Genomic DNA, 20,817 nt, shown 5'->3' on the forward strand with positions numbered 1-20,817 from the left:
AATATTCAACGCGGTCTGAATTCGCCGAAATGCTACATCGCACATTCGATAACATTAAACCGCATAATATTCGACCTCATGGCACTCGCTCGATGTTTGTTAATGCTAACTTAAAAACGTGTACACATGTATTTGTTCGGGTAGACTCAGTGAAACGACCGCTGCAACATCCATACGAGGGCCCGTTTAAAGTGATTCAGCGGGGTGCAAAATTCATAGATGTTCTTATTTCTGGTAAACAACAGCGTATTTCGATCGACCGTGTTAAACCAGCTTTTTCCTGTAACCGGGATCTAGAGAGATACCCGCCAGACGACCACCACACTAAAGTTACGAATTCGGGACATCGCGTTAGATTTCTTGCGTAATTGGGGGGGACTATATGGTATCACTGGGAACACTGAACCGTGGGAGAAGTGAGCAAAGCGAGAGTAGAAAAATAACCTCTTTGAACGCGCACGCGGATTCTGTAACGAGCGATTTAAATAAAGATTTACTTAGTTAAAACTTTCGACAAGCGTTTTATTTCGTGTTCGAACGCTACAAGTCATATATGCGTTAGCTGTCCCAGCTTGGAGAAGCTTATAATAATAAACAAAAATTATAAAGCGGTTACAGTACAATATTCTCACCTCTTGTCATAAAACCACTTGGAAAAACTAAAGGAGCTAGAGATACAATGCGTCAACCTGATTAATGTTGGAGATAAGATTCAGGTAAAAAGTCTTGCTCGTGTTAATTTTACCGGCTGTGTTACTGGTTCCGATGGGAAGAAAAAAGACTCCCATTGTGACTGATGGATGTAAGGATTATACAGTTATGAATCTCGAGAGATCTCGTTACGATTAGGATAATTAAACTAGTGATTTTTCATCCGATACATTTTTTTATTCACTTCTGTTTTCATTCTCAACCTTTTGATAAAAAATAATACTAATCTAATAATAAAACTTCCAAACGACCTCTGTGACTTCACTACGAGCAATCAAACCCTTCTGGTGCTGTCGTACTGATTACATTTATTTAACCTCACAAAACGTACGGTAAAACTCAACTCACCCCAATCCCACTGATTCCGTCATCCCCGTCAGTCAAAATCCGGTACCGCCGTGGACTCACGGAAAAACATCGACTGCCGATTTTGGCGCAAAAACTCCGACGGTCGCAGATTGCTGGTGTACTCGACACCCGGGACGATCTCTTCCCGCTGTTTGGCCGGTTTCGGTATCAGCACCGGGTGGATACTCTCGCGCGTTTGACGGTCGGGTCTGATCCGGGGTAACGATTTGGTGAGGTAATCGGCCGGTGGCAGTGGCGGCGGTGCCGGAGCTTCACTCTTCTGCGTCTGCAGCCGTGGGCGAATTACCGATCCCGGTTCGGATTTGACGGTTTGCGATGGTGGCGGCCGTCGCACCAGCATCGGAACTACCGGTTCGTTGGTTGTTGATGGAGCGGGCGACTGGCGAATGGGGGATGGTTTAGGTAAGGGAGGTTGGGGACGTTCTTGGCTGTACTGTTCGTAGTATTGCTGACGGGCGAGCAAGGGAGGACCTGGGCGGTGATTTATTTGGCTGCTTCTGCTAAGTGGACGTTCTGGACTGTAGTCATCCAAGGGAGGATTGAAGGCACGCTGTTGATAGTGATTTTCGGAGCGTCTTTCGGCGCGGTAATTGTACGGCTGGGATTCCGGGGACTCGCGTGCTTGCTGTCGATATTGCTGTTGTCGCGAGAGGATGTAGTTTCGTTCGTGCTGACGTTGCAGTTGCTCCTGTAGGTACGGATCGTCTCGATCCGGTGAGGCAGAGAAATCTTGATCCACAACTTGGCGTCGGCTGTATCTGGACTCGGAGAAATCGTTATAGGGGCTGCCCCTACCCGTACTATCGTCGCTTCGTTCGTTGTAGTGGGAAGCGGCCACTGCCAGATGGCCGTTTCTGGTGCTCAACTGTTTCTCATCCACTTCTGGCCGCTCGGAAGCAATGCTTTCTTCGTACGCCCGGGTCATCGGTTGATGGTTGCTGCTGACCGGCACCATCATTCTGGCAAACGCGAAATAGGATGTCATTCGAGCAAGATCGGATTTGATTTCGGGGAGCGATTTCTTAAAAGTTGTCGGCATATGCCACAACACGATCACCTGCAGGATCACACTGAGCACGATCATTGCTATGAAGTGTGCCGCTATGACATCGCCATGCACCTCAATTGCAGTCTTAGTCAGTTTTTGAGGTGGATAAAACTCTCTATTTGTTACTGAATAATACTGAATCAGTGCTATTCCCAGTAACTCCAGGATCGTTCCCATCGCCAGAAATGATTCGTTAAAGTTTAACGGAGACAGTTCCAAAATGTTAATCGCTGGAATGACTAACGATGCGCCGATAAAAGTGTAAAAAACGAGCATCGAAACCCCCACGTGGACGTCGCCCACGCCGGTATAGAGAAAGGATACCGCCAGTATCAGCCCAATAGTATGCAACACGGATGCCCCCAGGAACACTATTTTTGCGCTGAGAAAAACCATGCAAAGCGTCCCTATTAGTGAACCCAGCACTAGGAACCAGAAAAAAACGTATTCCGTATTTTCATCGAAGAGCAATTGACTGTAATACGCGCTTACGTGCAAAAATATCCAATAGAAAGCGATTAAACCTTGCAGCTTGGTAAAAATCATATAGAACACCCACAGCTTGCGGAAGTTGCGTTGGTTTGTGTCGGCACTGCCGGCAATAATCTGCTCCGTCGAAGAGTTCCACTGTTTAGGAAGTGCCCCACCGTTCGACAGCGTCGCTACACCCGCAGAGGAAAAGTTGTTATACAAATTAACGCTTCCCTGCCGGTCGCCCATCAATTTGCCACTTTCGTGCGCGATGTCCGTGTCGAAATCCAGCGGTTTCTTGTAGTTGACAATTCCTTCCCGCTGCAGCATCTCAACCAGGGCGATCATAACGATGACGCAGGCAGTGCTGCTCAGCAGACAAATGGGAAAGATCACGTCATCCTCAGTTTCAATCCTGAAGATTGTGGCGGTACCTCCGACACCGGCTAGGAACCAGAAGTAACACAGCGACATGTAGAGCGGTCGCCACCGGGCCGGTGCCCGGATGTGAATATAGCTGAGACCGGGGATGAGCGTCAGGCCCATACCACAAGCAGCCAAATACATGGTGGGAACGATGCCTGAGATGCCTGAAAAAAAAAAAAAAAACAATAGAACAAAATTAGTTCATATTAGACTGCCTAATAATCATCAATTTTGCTTCGATTCTGTTATCAGCTCCAAAGCCCACGGTTATCAAAGCGTATACCAAGCTGCTGATGTTCCAATCAATAACGTCGTAATTTGATAAGCATTGCATTCGGTGACTTTCGAATCGTATACACGATTTCGGTTCTGTATTTAGAGCAGTCTGGTAAACTTGTTCGAATTTTGTTATCGATGATAGCAATACAAAAATTTGGGTAAGGTTGAAAAACCTTCTTCTATTTATATAAAAGCCATAACTCTGCAATGAGAAATTAAGATTTCGTGTGCAATGTGGGAACTTTCGGAACCAAAAACTATAAGTATCAGTATTTTCAGGCCCTCAGTTACGTCTGGACCGAAAAAGATATTTATATTCTGGAAATCTGTAAAAAACTGTAGAACACGTTCAAAATCCTCCCGAAAATGATATTTCCGAAGCCAGGGTAATCGGTGTACAATGTCATTCTAAAGCCCGAGATGGTGTCATCCAGTAATTGCAAGGTTGTTTATTTATCTATATTCATTATATTATTTGCTACTAAGTGTTATAAAAAGTGTTTTGCCCAATCCAGTTTTACGGAAAAACGAATAATACTCGCGCAGCTGAATAGAAACCGTGCTTGTTTCACAACGTGTTCGAATGCATAACCTCAAAAGTTTGTCAAAAATAGCACATGGCTACCAGTAGTGGTGGCGGGCGTTCAAGGCCATACAATAGAACACTCCCTGACTATGGATATCATAGCAATGACTTCGGCAAAGTTACTATTCTTCAAATAACCCCTAACGACGAGAGCACGCTTCCAAGAACCAATTAATCAGTTGGTGAAGGGCAATCAGTGATTGTACATGTCCCAGGACTTCCTCCGCAGCACTGCTGATAGCTGTTTTAACGGCGTTCCATCGATCATAGTTTTTGGTGTATCTTAAGCATCACTAGAGAGTGGTCCGAATCGATGTTAGCGCCTCGATGTGCTCTGATGTCGATAATGTCCGAGAATTGCCGACCATCTATCAAAACGTGGTCGATTTGTGTTTCTGTTCTATTTGGTTCCAGGCAGTGTTTCCACATTTTCATCTGTACTGGGAGCTAAAAAAATCTTTTTCATCTGTACTATTTCCGGGAAAAATCTGTACCAAAATCTGTACCACTGGCTCAAAGTTTTTATTTTCTATATTTTTACAGCTTCAACGTGAATTGTTCAGAGAAAACTGGGACTGCGTTGACTCAGTTAATATTAATTCCGAATTACTAGCTCGATTTTCAATAAAACTTTTGCGCACTTTAAAATGGGGCTCGGTAATGCATATTACCGAGCCATTGCGGTTCAATCTCCTGAAAATTCAGCCAAACATCAATGAAACCCATAATTCAGCAACACTACCGATATTTCGGATATTTTGTACCAACATTTTAGTTTGGTTAAATCGAGATTTACGAAAACATGTACACACTTAAATTTTTTTGCCGGATCTCGGTAATTTTTGCCGAGAACGGCACCACTGAGTGCTCGGTTAGAAAAAAAATGACAGCTGTCACATTTTTTCGAAAATCTCGGCTCAACCTAACTGAATTTTCGGCACAAAATATTACGAGCCGAAATATCAGTTAGGTGAACCGAGATTCACGAAAAAATGTGACAGCTGTCATTATTTTTTTAACCGAGCACTCAGTGGTGCCGTTCTCGGCAATAAATTACCGAGACCCGGCAAAAAATTTTAGGTGTGTAACAACTGCAGTTTTTTAACCGAGTGGTGCCATTCTCGGCAGCAAATTACCGATAGTTGGCAGTAAATTCTAAGTGCGTGGATTGCAAGATCCATTGTATCGTTGCAGAGTCGGCCAAAAAGATTTCTCTAACCCTTTCTAACCATCTAAAAAATCTGTACTTATCTGTACTTTTTCTCGAAATCTGTAATCTGTACCGACAAACCCGAGAAAATCTGTACATTTCCAGATAAATCTGTACAGTTGGCAACAGTGGCTCCAGGTGAAACTATGGCGGAGACACAGAGAACAGACATTCATGTTCATATGAAAAAATTGAAAATCATTTGTAAAAATTTGAATCAAAATACGTTAGGACACTAACGACATCTGTCTTGTGGTGCTTCAGTTGCACTGCATAATTATCACCGTATCGATATTTTATCGATATCAGTGCATGGTCTGTCAAGGAGGGGTGACATCTGGCTTCTTATTCTTCTTCCTCACCCACCTCGATGATCCCTGTTGTACTTTTCGTAAGTGATGCCATTCACTCGGAAAAAACTTGAATGTTTTCAATGCTTTTTTCACCATTATGCACAATTGGGTTGTTTAGCTATTCACGGATTTCTGATTCTGATATGGTCGGCGAGCGACCAGACTGAACCAAGCGCCAAAAACATTATTTCGAGTAATCGGTGATCAAAATTTTACCACATACAAACAGACGTGCCTCTTCGAAGAAAAATTCTAAAGAATCTTCGTCCTTATTCGAAACGTTACACACATGCACCACCATGTGAGCTTATTGTCCACTAACTTATTTTCGTAAAACGGTTTTTGTCTTTGCTAATGGGTGTGCGCGCTTACTTAAATCAATACGAGCGACATCACTGACGGTTTTTGTCTTTGATAAAGAATGTTCACGCTTGCTTATAGCGACACCAGCGGCATTATTGCCCACTAAGCACAATTTCAAAATAATCGTTATTTTTCTGGTCGATGAAATCGTCATCGAGTGGCACGTCTGTTTGTCTGTGGTTTTACCACTCCGTATGTTTTCTACAAGCTGCTGCAGGGAAATTGTTCTAATGATTTCTTTTTTTCATGAAAGATATATTATCAATTTTAACATCCACTGGTGTTAAAAACTCAATTTTTTTCAAAAATGGCGGTTGGTTCGGTCTGGTCGCACGCCGACCATATATCAGCTAGAAAAGTGTAATTTCCGGAGCAAAACGTGATTTAAAAAAAATATCATTGTCCTTCGATTTTTAATGAAAATCAAAATCAAGAAAGATCAAAAAATCATTCTAAACCGCTACAATGACAGTTTTCGCCCATATACCAACTGTCATTGTAGCGATTTCGAGCAGTTTTATTTCGTGATTTAAAAATCGAAAAACAACGATAGAAAATTATTTAAAATCACGTTTTGCTTATAAAATGCAGCTCTCTCAGATGATATAAGCAACTGATAGAGCTGAACAACCCGATTCCTCGCGCAGGCGATAGTTTTACCACAGACAAACAGACGTGCCACTCGATGACGATTTTATCGACCAGAAAAATAACGATAATTTTAAAATTTTGCTTAGTTGGCAATAATGCCGCTAGTGTCGTTATAAGCAAGCGTTCACATTCATTATCGAAGACAAAAACCATCAACACAAGCGGCATTGTGTTGATTTTGGCAAGCGTAGCAATAAGCTCACATGGTGGCGCATGAGTGTAACGTTTCGAATAAGGACGAAGATTTTTCAGGTTTTTTATTCGAAGAGGCACGTCTGTTTTACCGTCTGGGGGTTACTGGTTACTTTTTAGTATCCCTAATATCGAACGTGTCATCCATCAATGATTATGATTCATTCATTGACCCATCTGAATTGTTCTCTCCGAACAAGCAATATGTCTCAACAGGAAAATATGTTCTAAACCTAATCCAGAACGGATTCAAAAGTAGAAATAAACTCACACTACACTATTTACTTCCGACATTGAGCAGCGGTTGGCTGTTCTTATGCTTTACGCAAAACCGTATTAACTCCTTGCGTACCGTCTGCCGGGGTGAGATTAAGCCACGGGGGTGAGATTGAGCCAAAACGGGAAATGTTTGTATGTTAAATTACTTAGAATTTCTTGAACCTAATACCTAAACTTCAATACTTTATGAAACGTGACATATTTATTCACAACTTAAAATGGAATATAGATAATATCAGTGAACTGTTCCACTTAGATAATGTTTCAAAGTACAGGGTGAAAAACATGCGCAAATAACGTTAGCCAAAAATGTCCCAGGGAAACCAACCCGATCAAGAAATCACATCAACTTACTGCTCATTTGGTACGTCAGGATGTCGTCTCCAATGTGTTGAGCCAAAACAGGTTGTGTTGACCTGTTTTGGCTCAGAAAATAATGTTTTTTCCAAACTGTACTTTTTTCGAGCCCTTTTGGGGTGAGATTGTGCCAAGCTATACCCAAGTAACAATTCTATAGTTACTTGGTTTTCTAACGGTTTTTTTCACAGCAATGAATATTACCAACGGTTTTATGGCGGTTAAACCCGTTGCCAAAAATAGCAAGTCGTAATGAACACTGATAGCTGTCAATAAAACTCTAATAAAACTTCCAATAAAACCGGCAAGAGTCAATGCGATTTTGCTTTATTATTGGTTTTATTATTACTATCTATTGCCCCATAAAACCACTCCAGCTTGCTGTCATATAACATAGAAACCGGTCATTCAAAATCTAAAAAACTACTAGTTGGCTATGAAAAATATCTCATAAAACTGTAATAAGTGCCCAGTTTTAACCTGTCAAACTTGTTAACAAATATATGCAGGTAATGATATACATACAGGTGAGACAAAAGCGGCTGAGTTGGTTTAGTGTGATGCAGAATTATGTCGCAGTCTCCGTAAGATGTGTGTAAAATGCATTAGAGCATCTTGCAGCGCATTTGTAAACATTGATGACGTAGAACTCCAAAAATCGCATTTGTAAACATTGATGACGTAGAACTCTCCAAAAATCCAAAAAGTAACACAGCAAACTTAGTACTTTTCGGTAGTTTTTTTTAAAATTTTATCGCCAGTTTCTCTTGTTTTGGTTGAAAATAATTTCCTATGTCGTTAAATTATGCGTCCTTAAAAATAGACACTATTGATATATTTCGAAATATATTCAATATTCAATTAAACTGAGTATGTATCGTTGCATTTTTCGTGCACCTCTCTATTTATATCAAAGTTTGTTGAGGTTTTGATCTATCTCTGTATTGGAGAACACGGCTAGACTTTTTTCTGAAAAACTGAGCTGAAACAATCCAATTCATTTTTGCTAACAATCAGATCATTTTTGTAAGCCCGTACTATTTTTGAGGCGCATAAATTTTGAGCGCCTATTCGCGTTGACGGTGTTGCTGATATTTGTTTGGTTTTTGCATGCGGAAAAGAAGGAAGGAAATATTTTTGCTTTTGTCATCACGCACATTTTGACAATTACATATGAGTGTTCCCGTAGGTGCGAACAGCATTCAAAATCTCTTTCAACGCGAATAACCCGAATGATCTCAAAATGCACGACAAAATTTCATGCGCATATGCTTGAGAGCTACAAAACCTACCAAAACCCCTCCTTATTCCTTATCTTTCTACAATATCACCATAAAAAAAAATCGATTGCACGATGATAACCAACACAGGTGAAACATTTCTCCCGCGACGAGAGATTTCCTTATTAAAAAAAGTGGCGTGATGTTCTGGTGTGTGTGCAGGAACGGCACAACAAATCAACTTATTACGGTTGCTGTCAAGCAATGAAAAGTTGATTTGGACTTATTGTGGCAAGTAGCAGAGCGCAATAATGCAACCACACTTATTGCGCTAGAGACTGTCTATAGGCTACGTTCTCGTAACTGGTTACTCCAGATATCGATTTGATACAGTCATGCATTTTTCTATAATTCATATGAAACGTAGTTTCTGGTCAACTCCCTACAGCCCCTTAATAGTCCACGTTGTTTATGATCGTCCCTATACTTACTGTTTTATCATGTTATTCATGTCAATTATTCGTAGATACACTACTGTTCATTTAACAGGTAATTCATTCAAGTTTTTGTTTCTGGCACAATCTCACCCCATAGAAGGGGTGAGATTAGGCCAAAGTTCATTCAATTTTAGCAAAATTGTAGTTTATTGTAGCTTAACCATATTTGCGGCAGTCGTTAACTAAACATTTAAGTGTGCATTGACGTGATTTAGATCAAACTCATTGCCTAAATGTGTGCATTACAAGCTAAGGAACAAAAATGTATCCTTTTTTGGCACAATCTCACCCCGGCAGACGATACTTTTGGATCTTTTGGTAATGGTATAAGTGATGATCCAAGTCGGATCTTTTGTTACACCCGTATTTGTACGCTTTGCATTTTATTTTGAATGTTCACGTGAAAATATTTTAGATTATATCAGGTAACATCATATAAAAACATAAATCAAAACAACGAAACATCAGTGCGTCTTGAACTGTCCTACAGATCAGACGTTTTTTCGGTTGCTTGTGGACTGGTCTTTGACTGCCTATAGCTTCAAAGTTTGTGTTTTGTCAGTGTGTCTTTTAAAGACTACCTGAAAGTTATTTCCCATCAGTCTTTCTCAAGACTACCTACTTTTGAATTTAACATTTGTTTTAACTTTTTTCGTATCACCTGAAGGGCTGGACGGAAAAAGAAACCTCGCATCGCTGCGGGGAGGAAAAGAGAGGCATCTCTTTCTGACACATCGAGTGTCTGTAGTGACAATCCTTTTGATATTTTGCCTGAGCAAGAAGCTGGTGAAATGGAAGTTACCAATAATGAAACTATACAAAATATAAAATCTTTAAAAAAGGAGAAAGTTCCACCTATTGTGGTAACTATTTCTTCTGAATTTAATATATTCAAAAAGGAACTTTCAACGTTTGTTTCTGACGTTAAAGTTACCTATCAGATTGGCCGTAGAGGTGAATGCCGCTTATTAGCCGACTCAGTAAAGGGTCGTGATCGTCTTGTTCAGTATTTAACTGACAAGATGTACAAATTTTTTACAAATTTCTTGAAAGGTCTCACCAACGATCAAACCGTTGATGAGATCAAACTTACTTTAACAGAATTACTTGGCATAGCCCCTACCCAAGTAATTCTAATGAAACAAAAATCACGAGGCGAAAACAGTCAGAGAACTGGAATTTCCCTTGTTAATTATTTAATTCATTTTAACCGCAATGAGGTTAACAACTTAAAATTTTTTGAAAAAGCACATGCTTTGTATAATGTGCGTGTAAAGTGGGAAACTTATAGGAAGTATGGCGGAGGTGAAAAGCATATCACCCAATGCCGTACTTGCAACGTTATGGCCATGGTTCCAAATTCTGTAACATGGACCAAAAATGTCTTAATTGTGGAGACTCTTCTCACAAAAAGGACACATGTCCTGTGAAAGAGAGTAAAAATTTTCGCTGTGCGAATTGTAACGGCAACCATATGTCAAATTTTTATCAATGCCCAGTCCGTTTAGCAATTGTTAAGGCAAGGCAAGGTAAACAAAATTCAATTTCTCAATTAAAACCAACTTCAAAACAAAATTCTCCAAGCGTACCAGTGACGCATAGTTTACCTACTTCTTTGCACACCCGTTTAACTTATGCACAGGTTACAGGTAGTTCGAACATTATACCGCCTAGTGTTGGTAGTTCGAAAATGACCGTTAATATGGGTAAGCAAAACACGCTAGAAAATAATTGTACACCTATTATCCCAGCTAATATTGCTACCGAAAATATTTTTTCTAATGTCAACTGCCTGGGGCCTATTACGGCAGGTAAACTTTCTTTTTTGCAACAGGCAATGTTCGATCTTATGAACGCCATGTTGCAGGCAAAATCAATGTTTGAAGCCATTCAAATAGGCACAAATTTTACTATTAAAATTGTTTCTAATTTAAAATTTAGCAATGATTTTAAATAAAACAATTAAAATATTAAATTGGAATGCTCGCTCATTGAAGGCCAATGAGAATGAGCTTTTTAATTTTTTAACAGTAAATAATGTGAATATTGCAATTATTACTGAAACATTTTTGAAACCTAACATAAAATTAAAATATGATCCCAATTACGTGGTTCATAGATATGATAGGATTCGGGGTTCCGGCGGTGGAGTTGCAATTGTTATTCATCGCCGAATCAAACATCGTGCTTTTCCCCATCTTGAGACGGAAGTTATTGAAAGTTTGGGAATTGAAGTTCAAACTGAACTTGGGATTTTATTCATTGCCGCAGCATATTTACCATTTCAATGCACACGCGGGCTCAAAAATTATTTTAAAGGTGATTTACAAAAACTCACCAGAAATCGTTCGAAATTTTTCATAATCGGCGATTTTAACGCTAAACATCGTTCATGGAATAATTCTCAAAGTAATTCCAATGGCAAAAGTTTATTCAATGATTGTTCTTCAGGATACTATTCTATTTTGTCTCCGAATAGTCCTACATGCTTTTCTTCTGTAAGAAACCCTTCAACAATTGATTTGGTGCTAACAGATCAAAGTCAGGTATGTAGTGATTTGATCACACATGCTGACTTTGATTCAGACCATCTTCCAATAACTTTTTCTTTATCACATGAATCAGTTTTAAACCCTATGAGCTCTGTTTTTAATTATAACAAAGCTAATTGGGAAAGATACAAAACTCATATTGAGAGAAATTTCAATAATGAGCTTGATTTGCAAAACGAAGTGAATATTGATTCCGCTTTGGAAGCATTAAAATGTGCAATTGTTGATGCCAGGAATTATTCTGTTCCAAAGGCTCAAGTGAAATTTGATTCACCAATAATTGACGAAAATCTTCAACTACTAATTTGTTTGAAAAATGTCCGCAGACGTCAATATCAACGTTCTCGTGACCCTGTTATTAAAACTATTTATAAAGGTTTACAGAAAGAGATTAAACATAGATTTACTCTTCTGAGGAATCAAAATATTAAGACTAAAGTTGAAAAATTGAAACCATATTCAAAACCTTTTTGGAAGCTGTCGAAGATTCTTAAGAAACCTTCAAAGCCTATTCCAGTTTTAAAAGATGGTGTTCATAACTCAAATTTGAATTTTGTGAGTCCAATTGAAAATGAAGTCACACGTCAATTTGATTTAATTTCTTCCCAGAATTTTTTACCTGCAGAAATAATTGAAACTAACTTGAATGAGATTAAATCAATTATTAAAAATTTCAAAAATATGAAAGCACCTGGTGACGATGGAATCTTTAATATACTAATCAAACATCTCCCTGAGAGCACAATGGAATTTTTAGTAAAAATTTTCAATTGCTGCTTCAAAATTGCATATTTTCCCAAATTATGGAAAAATGCAAAAATTACTCCAATTTTAAAACCGGATAAGAACCCAGCAGAAGTTTCAAGTTATCGACCAATCAGTTTGCTTTCTTCAATAAGTAAACTGTTTGAGAGAATTATTCTTAACAGAATGATGTCACACATCAACGAAAATTCAATTTTTGCAAATGAACAGTTTGGATTTCGCCATGGGCATTCCACAACTCATCAATTGCTCCGAGTTACTAATATGATACGAGCTAACAAATCTGAAGGTTATTCCACTGGAGCTGCTCTTTTAGACATAGAAAAAGCATTCGACAGTGTTTGGCATAAAGGTTTGATTGCGAAATTGCAAACTTTTAATTTTCCAATTTTCCTAATCAAAATTTTGAAAAATTATCTTACTGACCGAACTCTGCAGGTTGTCTATCAGAATTCCAAATCTGATAGATTTCCTGTCAGAGCAGGTGTACCTCAAGGTTTAGTCTTGGGTCCAGTCCTGTACAACATATTCACTTCAGATCTTCCTGGTTTGCCTCCAGGATGCACAAAGTCATTGTTATCGATGACACAAGCATTTCCGTAAAAGGAAAAAGTCTTCGTGTCATATGCAGTCGATTGCAGAAAAGTTTAGATATTTTTTCTTCCTACTTGCAAAAGTGGAAAATCTCTCCCAATGCTTCTAAAACTCAAATGATAATTTTTCCGCATAAGCCTAGGGCTTCTTTCCTCAAGCCAAACAATAATCACGTTGTCAAGATGAATGGGGTATTTTAAGTTGGTCTGACAAGGCTAAGTACTTGGGACTAATTTACGATAAAAAACTTATTTTCAAAGAGCACATTGAGAGTATACAAGCCAAGTGCATCAAATATACGAGATGTTTATATCCTCTCATTAACAGGAATTCTAAACTTTGTTTAAAGAACAAACTTTCGATTTACAAACAAATTTTTAGACCAGCAATGCTTTATGCTGTACCGATCTGGTCAAGTTGCTGTTCAACAAGGAAGAAAACGCTCCAAAGGATTCAGAATAAAATTCTGAAAATGATATGAAGCGTCATCCTTGGTTTGGTACATTCGAATTACATAGACTTACTGGTGTTGAACCATTAGAAGCTATGTCAAATAAAATTATTAACAATTTTCGACAAAAATCGTTGCAATCCTCAATTGCTACGATAAGCTCTCTTCATAGCCAATAAGTTAGCAATTAAGTTAGTTGTAAGTTTACTTCCCCTTTTCTGACAAGTAGGTTTAAATCCCTACGAATGATAAGTCCTAATTGCGAAAGCAAACAAATCCTAATAATGAAAATTACAAATTTCTAACAGTGTTGAGAAGTCACCATTTGTGATTGGACACACATACTCATTATTTACTAATATTTATCATAAATACTTAAGCTACTAACAAATCCCCCCATTAAAAAAAAAAAAAAAAAAACGAAACATGTTGTTCAGCAACACTGCCAGCAAGCCTGATGATACATTTGAACGCACTCGGGGTTTTCAATTTCAACCAATCAGCAAGTGGTTCCCAAAGTGGATGCAAATCTATACCCTGTTGTCTCCGCTTATGTTTGTGGGCGCCACATAGCGGGAGCATTACCACTTACGGTTAAATGACGGTTTCAAGTTTTTACACATCCTTTGAAAATAAGATGAACGTCTGTTCTCTGTGGCGGAGGCTATGCTGGAAGAAGGTGCTACGTATGGCCATGTTCTTGGAGGTGGCCAAATCGTTTAGTCTGAGGCCATTTTCATTCGTCAGTTGGTGTGCACTGAAACGTCCAATCACCGGTCTATACTCCTCCTCCTGGTTAACCTGAGCGTTATGGTCCCCGATGATGATCTTGACATCATGTTTTGGCTAGCGGTCGTATTCACTCTCCAACTGCACGTAAAATTCGCCTTTGTCGTCATCGGTACTTCCGAGGTGTGGGCTATGTACGTTCATAATACTAATGTTGAAGAAATGGCCTTTAATCCTCAACCTGCACATTTTATGACTGATCGGCCACCACCCGATCACCCGCTTCTGCAACTCGCCCATCACTTTAAGAGTTGTTCCCAGCTTTCATGTGTGCTTTCACAACTCTGATAGATGGTATGACCAGCCCTGTACGTACGCACCCCGTCCCTTCCCAGCATACCTTCTGCAGCGTTGAACTTGCGGGTCTTCGATTCCTCGGAAAACACGGCGGTACTTCTTAACGCCCGCCTACATACACGGCGTAATGACGCCCTTCCGTTGGGACACCTTCTAACCAGAACCTGCCAGGTTCGCCTTCTGACAGAGAAGGTGATCGCCCGCCGCCTTCTACTGATTGCCTTCCGCGAGGACGCATCGTGCCTTCCACACGGCCTTTTGTCGCCTTTTATTAACGAAGGCGCTGGAAACGCCGTGTTGTGTCATTTTCCACCTACGAGTGATTCCAAAAGTGTGTTGTTTCATTTTTTCCTCCAACAAACATAAATAAACCGAGAGAATGTGCTATAAGTCATAACATCGAGTACAACATGGAAACGTCAAATCATTCGTTTTCGTTGCCTAGGTCCTATCCAATTGTTCCGGTCCGTATTTAACGTTATCGTGTTCTTTGCTGTTGTTTTTCAACGGTGCGGACTTGCAAGGCCAGCGACCAGCCTCACTTTGTCGCAGGAAGACCATCGTAGTGTGCCACTGTTTACAGTCCCGGGTACTATCAGGACTTGGAATGAAAACTGCGTTACGTACAACGCTTTCGTCGATGTCGATCTCAAGAAACCCCCTCCCGAGCTGGAGACAAACTGGACGTCATTTCGTGGGAGAAAAGGTCTATTTTCGGATAAAATTCGCAACATTTGAAGAGGCAAAATTGTAAAATTTTGTGCGAAATTTTAAATGATGACCTGTTTGCGAGAAAAAGAAAGTAAAATGTGGATCATTTATTTGAAAAATTGAACATCAAATCTGTAATCTGAATACATGTCCAAAAATCTGCATAATCCAGATAAATCTGGATTCCTGGCAACGCTGCGTGCAACCGAATCGACGTAGCGAGTGGTTTGACGAGGAATGCCGGCAGATATTGAACGAGAAGAGCAACAATGCTGCGTAGAGCCGCCCGTCAGAATGTGGAGCGATATAAACTGAAACGAAGGCAGCAAGTTCAACTCTTTGAGTAAAAACGCGCCGCCAGGAAGAGCAGGAATGCACCGAATACAATGAACATGAAAATTCTACCGAAAACTCAGAGGCATTGTCCCGCGAGCCGAATTGTGAAGGGCTAAGAGAGGAGGAATTTAGACGAATGATCGTGAGGTGATCGAAAGGTGGAAGCAGCACTACGATGAACACCCGAATGGCGTGCAAGCAAAAGAATACAAGAGGAGCGGAGGAGACGTGGTCGGTGCAACGAACGACGAAGATGTGCCACCCCAAACCATTAGTGAAGTTGAGAATGCGATCCGGTAGCTTAAGAACAACAAATCTCCCGAAAAGGACGACATTGAAGCGGAACCTATAAAAATGGGCCCCGACAAATTGGCTAGCTCGCTGCATCGAATGATCGTCGAGATCTGGAAGACAGAACAGCTACCGGAGGAGTGGAAAGAAGGGGCTATCTGCCCCATCTACAAGAAGAGCGACAAACTAGACTGAGAGAACTATCGAGCGATCACAATCCTGAATGCGCGCATCTTTTAACGCCTGTCACCATTAGCTAGCAGGTGTGTCTACGACGGTCTACGACTGACCAATTCTACCAAAAAGTACCGCGAGTTTAGAGTCCCTACACACCATCTTTTCGTCAATTTTTCCGACAAGAGCTATGGAAAATTCTTGGCGAAAACGGCTTTCCGGGGAAGCTGACAAGACTGATTAAGGCTATGATGGAGAATGTGAAGTGTTGGAGGTTTCGGGTGGAGCGTCGGACTTCTTCGAGTCCCATGAGGGGTTTCGACAAGGTGCTGGTCTTTTCTGCCTAATGTTTAACGTGTTATGCTTCAATAAATTAGGTCAATTTATCTGCTTCGCGGATGACGTGGATATTGCGATGTTGTCGGCAGAAAATTTGAGAAGTCCCCTTATATTTACGCAGACTTTCTCAAAATGTGTGTAGATTTTCGCCTGCGTGAGCGAAATTTTTTTAATCGCGGATTGAATTTTGACGTCTATATCGAAGTTAGACACCTGAATTTGAAAGTCTAGTAATTCAACCAGGGAAAACCAGGGAAAAGTGGTCAGGTTTTGAGCGCTTATTTTTCAGTCATTTATAATCAGGTTTTCGAGGTTTTGGCATCAATCGATCAGAAATTCTTATACGGTTTAATTTCCCATTGGTTTTATCAAAGTTTTATAGCGTTGTTTTGGTTGTATTGAGCGCTATAAACCTTCGATAAAACCAATATTGTTACTAGGGTTATGTAACAAAAACAAACTATTGTTTGAGATACACTATTGAAAAAAAGGTTATTAATATCGACTGTCTAAATCATACCGCGCAGCCAATCACTACCTCGCTTCCCAAGCACAGTCGACAATAACGGATACAATCGATCTGACTTTGTTGTTATTGTTGTTGTCACTTTCTGTTTCCGATGCTTATTTACGTTCCTTGTCAATCCATTTTCCACTTAGCCCCTCCTTCTTTCTAACTAACTGACGAAGCCTTGGTATAAAAGGTACCGGTCGAACATTTCACCCCATCAGTTCAGTTCACTAGCAGTAGGCAGCAGCAGCGGACATCAACACCGATGGCAGTAGGCGAAGTGGATCAGCAGCGGGCAACAGCGGCGGTGGTAGTGGTTAGCTGCAGTTCTTACCTCTATCAGTTCGGCTCGATCTGTTCCCTTCGATCTGAGTTGGCCCCTACCAGCGGTAATCCGATTCAGATATCGTTGGGTGAACACAACCCGAAACTGAAAGAGTGAGTGTGTGAATATCTGTAGCGTGTGTCCCTAATATATAAGGTGTGTGGCTAGCGTGTGTGTATGTTTATGGCGTGTATGCATGTCTGTAGCGCGTGTGTGTATGCTTATAGCGCGGGTGGCATCGCCACCGCCAGGTGGTTTGAGAAGCCACCACCATCCAGCGTATGTCTTTGGGCTATATAAGAGATTGTTTATCCTCAAGCAAAGCAGAAGGACGAATGACCGTTTGGGGTTAAAGTCCCTTCAAAAGAAATCAATCAATCAAACCCCATCAGTTTCATTACTAAACCGTACCGGCTACATACGGACGCTTGGTGTTAGCAGCTGAAAGAAGGAAAGACAAAATAGTACCGGTCATCTCGTGCCGCTTTCACCCGTAATGCTGGTGGCTGTTAGTCGTACATGGCTACTGCAAAATACTAAAATGTCTGGAATTCTGGACGGACTAACCAGTAAACAAGAATAATCGGAACCTAGTACCTTTTGGTGCCTCGAAGTTTTGTAATAGAAGCGTTGCAATTCCCTCTACTATTTGTTTTAATGGAATATAAGAATAAGGTAATCAACGTCATGCGGTCGTGTCTTGAATACCACCCTCCTACTATTTTCAGATTTCAAGCAGATTTTTCCGGGTTTTCGAGCAGTTGCAGACATTTTTCAAAAACATCTGGCAACTCTACGGTGGCAGACCAGTATACCAGACTAAAACGTGAAGCTGTACAAAACGCTAATAAGACCGGTTGTTCTCTACGGGCATGAGACGTGGACAATGCTCGAGGAGGACTTGCGAGCGCTCGGAGTTTTTGAACGCCGGGTGCTAAGAACCATCTTTGGCAGTGTGCACACACTTAAAATTTTCTGCCGAGTCTCGGTAACTTATTGCCAAGAACGGTACCACTGAGTGCTAGGTTAAAAAAATAATGACAGCTGTCATATTTTTTTGTAAATCTCGGTTCACCCAACGTAAATTTCGGCACAAAGTATCCGAAATCTTGGTAGTAATGTTTTGTGCCGAAATTTCAGATAGGTTGAACCGAGATATACGATAAAATGTGACAGCTGTCATTATTTTTTTAACCGAGCACTCAGTGGTGCCGTTCTCGGCAATAAGTTACCGAGACCCGGCAAAAAATTTTAAGTGTGCAGGAGAACAGAGTTTGGACGCGTAGGATGAATCACGCTTTCGCTAATCGCTAACTTGTTATTACGTAGATTGTCATAATATATTTGTTGCTCATGAAAACGAAAATAATTGCATTTAAGTGCTATTTACTGGGGTGCTAATAGAAATCGACTTTTCGAATTCCGTTCAGCGATAGGGCTCAAAAGTTTCGTCTTCTTGAAAAAAGTCCTCATGCAAAGTTTCTGCTCAATTGATCCTTGGGAAGTAATGCCTAAAAGCAAACTTATATATATATATATAACATATATTTGACTAATGATGAAAAATATCGAAAATTTATACTGTGCTTTTTTCATCATCAAAAAGTGAATCTTTTATCGAGTTGAGGAGCAATTTCTCAGAGTCCGTTTGAGCTGAAACTTTACATAAAGACTTCATTCGAGACAATGAAACCTGAGCCCTTCCGCTAAACAAAATCCTAAGGTAAAATTTTCTCTCATACATTCCTATTTTCAGCAAGAGGTTCAATATTACCAAAACTATGTTTATACTTTAGGGTTGAGAGTAAAAACAAGAAACAAAAAAAGTGATTTGCTTTGTAAGTAAAATATATACTTTTCTGAATGTTAGTATAGTAAAGTAGACAAAAATTGCGGCTTACAGAAATTTTGGCGTGTTAAAATAGATAATAATAATCATCAATAACATTCACAGTGAAGCATGTTCATCATTCGAAGCAATTTATGTATGCAACTCACAATTTTTGTGAATAGTTTTTAGTCGCCTCTCTACAAATTTAGCGGGTTAGCGATTAGCGTTTCATAGATCAAAGCCCACCACTGCACCTCAATCAAAAAAAAAAAATAAATTTGAGTTTGAGAAAAGTTTATAATAGATATTGCCTCCGCGTGCAAAAATTCTGATAAGAAAAGAAAACTTAGAAAACTTGAAAATCGAGGTTCTGCGTAAAAAAATTAACCAAAAAATCGCATAATTTTCCCACAACACTTGTTAAAGTTGGGAATAGTTTTCTGTTTGGCGTTTGTAAAAAGGTATATTTAAAACTATTTACCCTCCACCAGCAGAAAGATCAGTCCTGCGCAAAGGTAGAAAGCCATCGCCGCCAGCTGCAAGTACAGATGCACAAACTGACACTTGCGATAGTTCAGCTTCAGACCGTTGGTTAGCGCCACCGAGATGATCAGCGTGATGATGGCCACTATGAAAGGCCAGTATTCTGTTTCGTCGTAGATAGTTTTGTTCTGTTCAGTTTCTGTTTGGTCGTTCCTAGTTTGATTCAAAATTGGTACCATCAGCATATAACCGAACGTGAGCCCGGCCGGAATGTAGCTCCAGCCGGCTGTCAGTATTGACAAGTGTTCCATGTTTGCTGTTTAGAAGTTCACTTTTTTTTCTTTTACGTCGCCAAATTTCGATTTTCGACGACAAATACAACACCACACTAATGAAACTTCTTCTAGTCACCGTCTTCTTCAGTTTCGTAGCGTACGTTTATTGCACCAACATACGAGAAGGCTGTTGAAATGATTATTGATTTTTTATTAAGTCATATCACTTGATCACAATGTGCCTTATCTGTCTAACTGATTCATTGTTAGCTGGCGCAGGTATGATGATAATAAAAAAAAAACCAGTGCTAAGAGATGTGCCAATTTCGTTGTATCCTATCTAGATGATTTTTTCATTCAAGTGGTTATAACTGTGCTCAATGTTTTACCAAGCAAAATTATTCCTTTCATCGTTTTCACTAATCACATTACAAGTTCAGCAGCTTTACTTTAGCTTATTGTATTCAAACGTTTTTCGTTTTTTTCTCTGACCGAAATTTATCCCAGGCGCAAAGCCTCCCCTTCAGAGGCACCTGCTGTACATCGTCGTGGTTTGCGAAGAACTAATCGAGCACCCGCAACCTAGGTAAAAGCTCAAGTGCCATCGATTCATCCTTATCAGCCTATGTTACCGTTGTCGCTGGTTATCAAACTACGAGATAGGGAGTGGGGCTTGTACCGAACCCAACCGCTAAGACTGTGGAATGCCAAGAACATCGATCGAACGGTGATTAATCATCACACGCTGTAACTCCCATTTCGGGGAGCAATCAACAGATGGGGGCTCGAAAAACCATTAGCTTGAAGGACCCGAAGCTTGACGCACGAAATAGGAGATAGGCTAGGACTTGTGTGTCTTTCGAAAGTCCGCGGGAAATTTGTCTTATCGGTGGCTCTCGAAACGTTGAACCAGCCATGAGACTATTAAACACTTGTGAAAAATCTAATTGATACCCGTTCGATGTATGTATTCGGAGCACTTAAAAAACGATCTCTTGGAAGCGTAATGGACAAGGTGGGGGAACAATTGAACGAACGTGTAATGTGAGACTTCAATTTACGCAACTTTCTAGTGGTAGTT

General features: G+C 40.2%; 1 protein-coding gene across 1 annotated transcript; it reads right to left on the reverse strand.

Moving 5' to 3' along the window:
* Positions 1–882: 882 nt before the first annotated feature.
* On the reverse strand, positions 883–20,310 carry LOC129718225 (uncharacterized). Its single transcript, XM_055668788.1, has 2 exons — positions 19,460–20,310; positions 883–3,189 (listed from the first exon to the last, which is right to left on the reverse strand). The coding sequence occupies exons 1-2, from the start codon at positions 19,770–19,772 to the stop codon at positions 1,088–1,090; spliced, it is 2,415 nt and encodes an 804-aa protein (XP_055524763.1). The 5' UTR covers positions 19,773–20,310; the 3' UTR covers positions 883–1,087.
* Between the last annotated feature and the right edge of the window lie 507 nt (positions 20,311–20,817).

Source organism: Wyeomyia smithii, chromosome 1 (genome assembly GCF_029784165.1).
Source record: "Wyeomyia smithii strain HCP4-BCI-WySm-NY-G18 chromosome 1, ASM2978416v1, whole genome shotgun sequence".
Classification (NCBI taxonomy): Eukaryota; Metazoa; Arthropoda; class Insecta; order Diptera; family Culicidae; genus Wyeomyia; species Wyeomyia smithii.

What these genes read in the sequence shown, in the direction of transcription:
- LOC129718225 (XM_055668788.1), bottom strand. Translation starts at nt 19,772, where the DNA reads ATGGAACACTTGTCAATACTGACAGCCGGCTGGAGCTACATTCCGGCC. An exon ending in GATCTTTCTGCTGGTGGAGG is followed by an intron (nt 3,190 to 19,459) that starts GTAAATAGTTTT and finishes TTTTTTTTTCAG; the next exon opens with GCATCTCAGGCATCGTTCCC.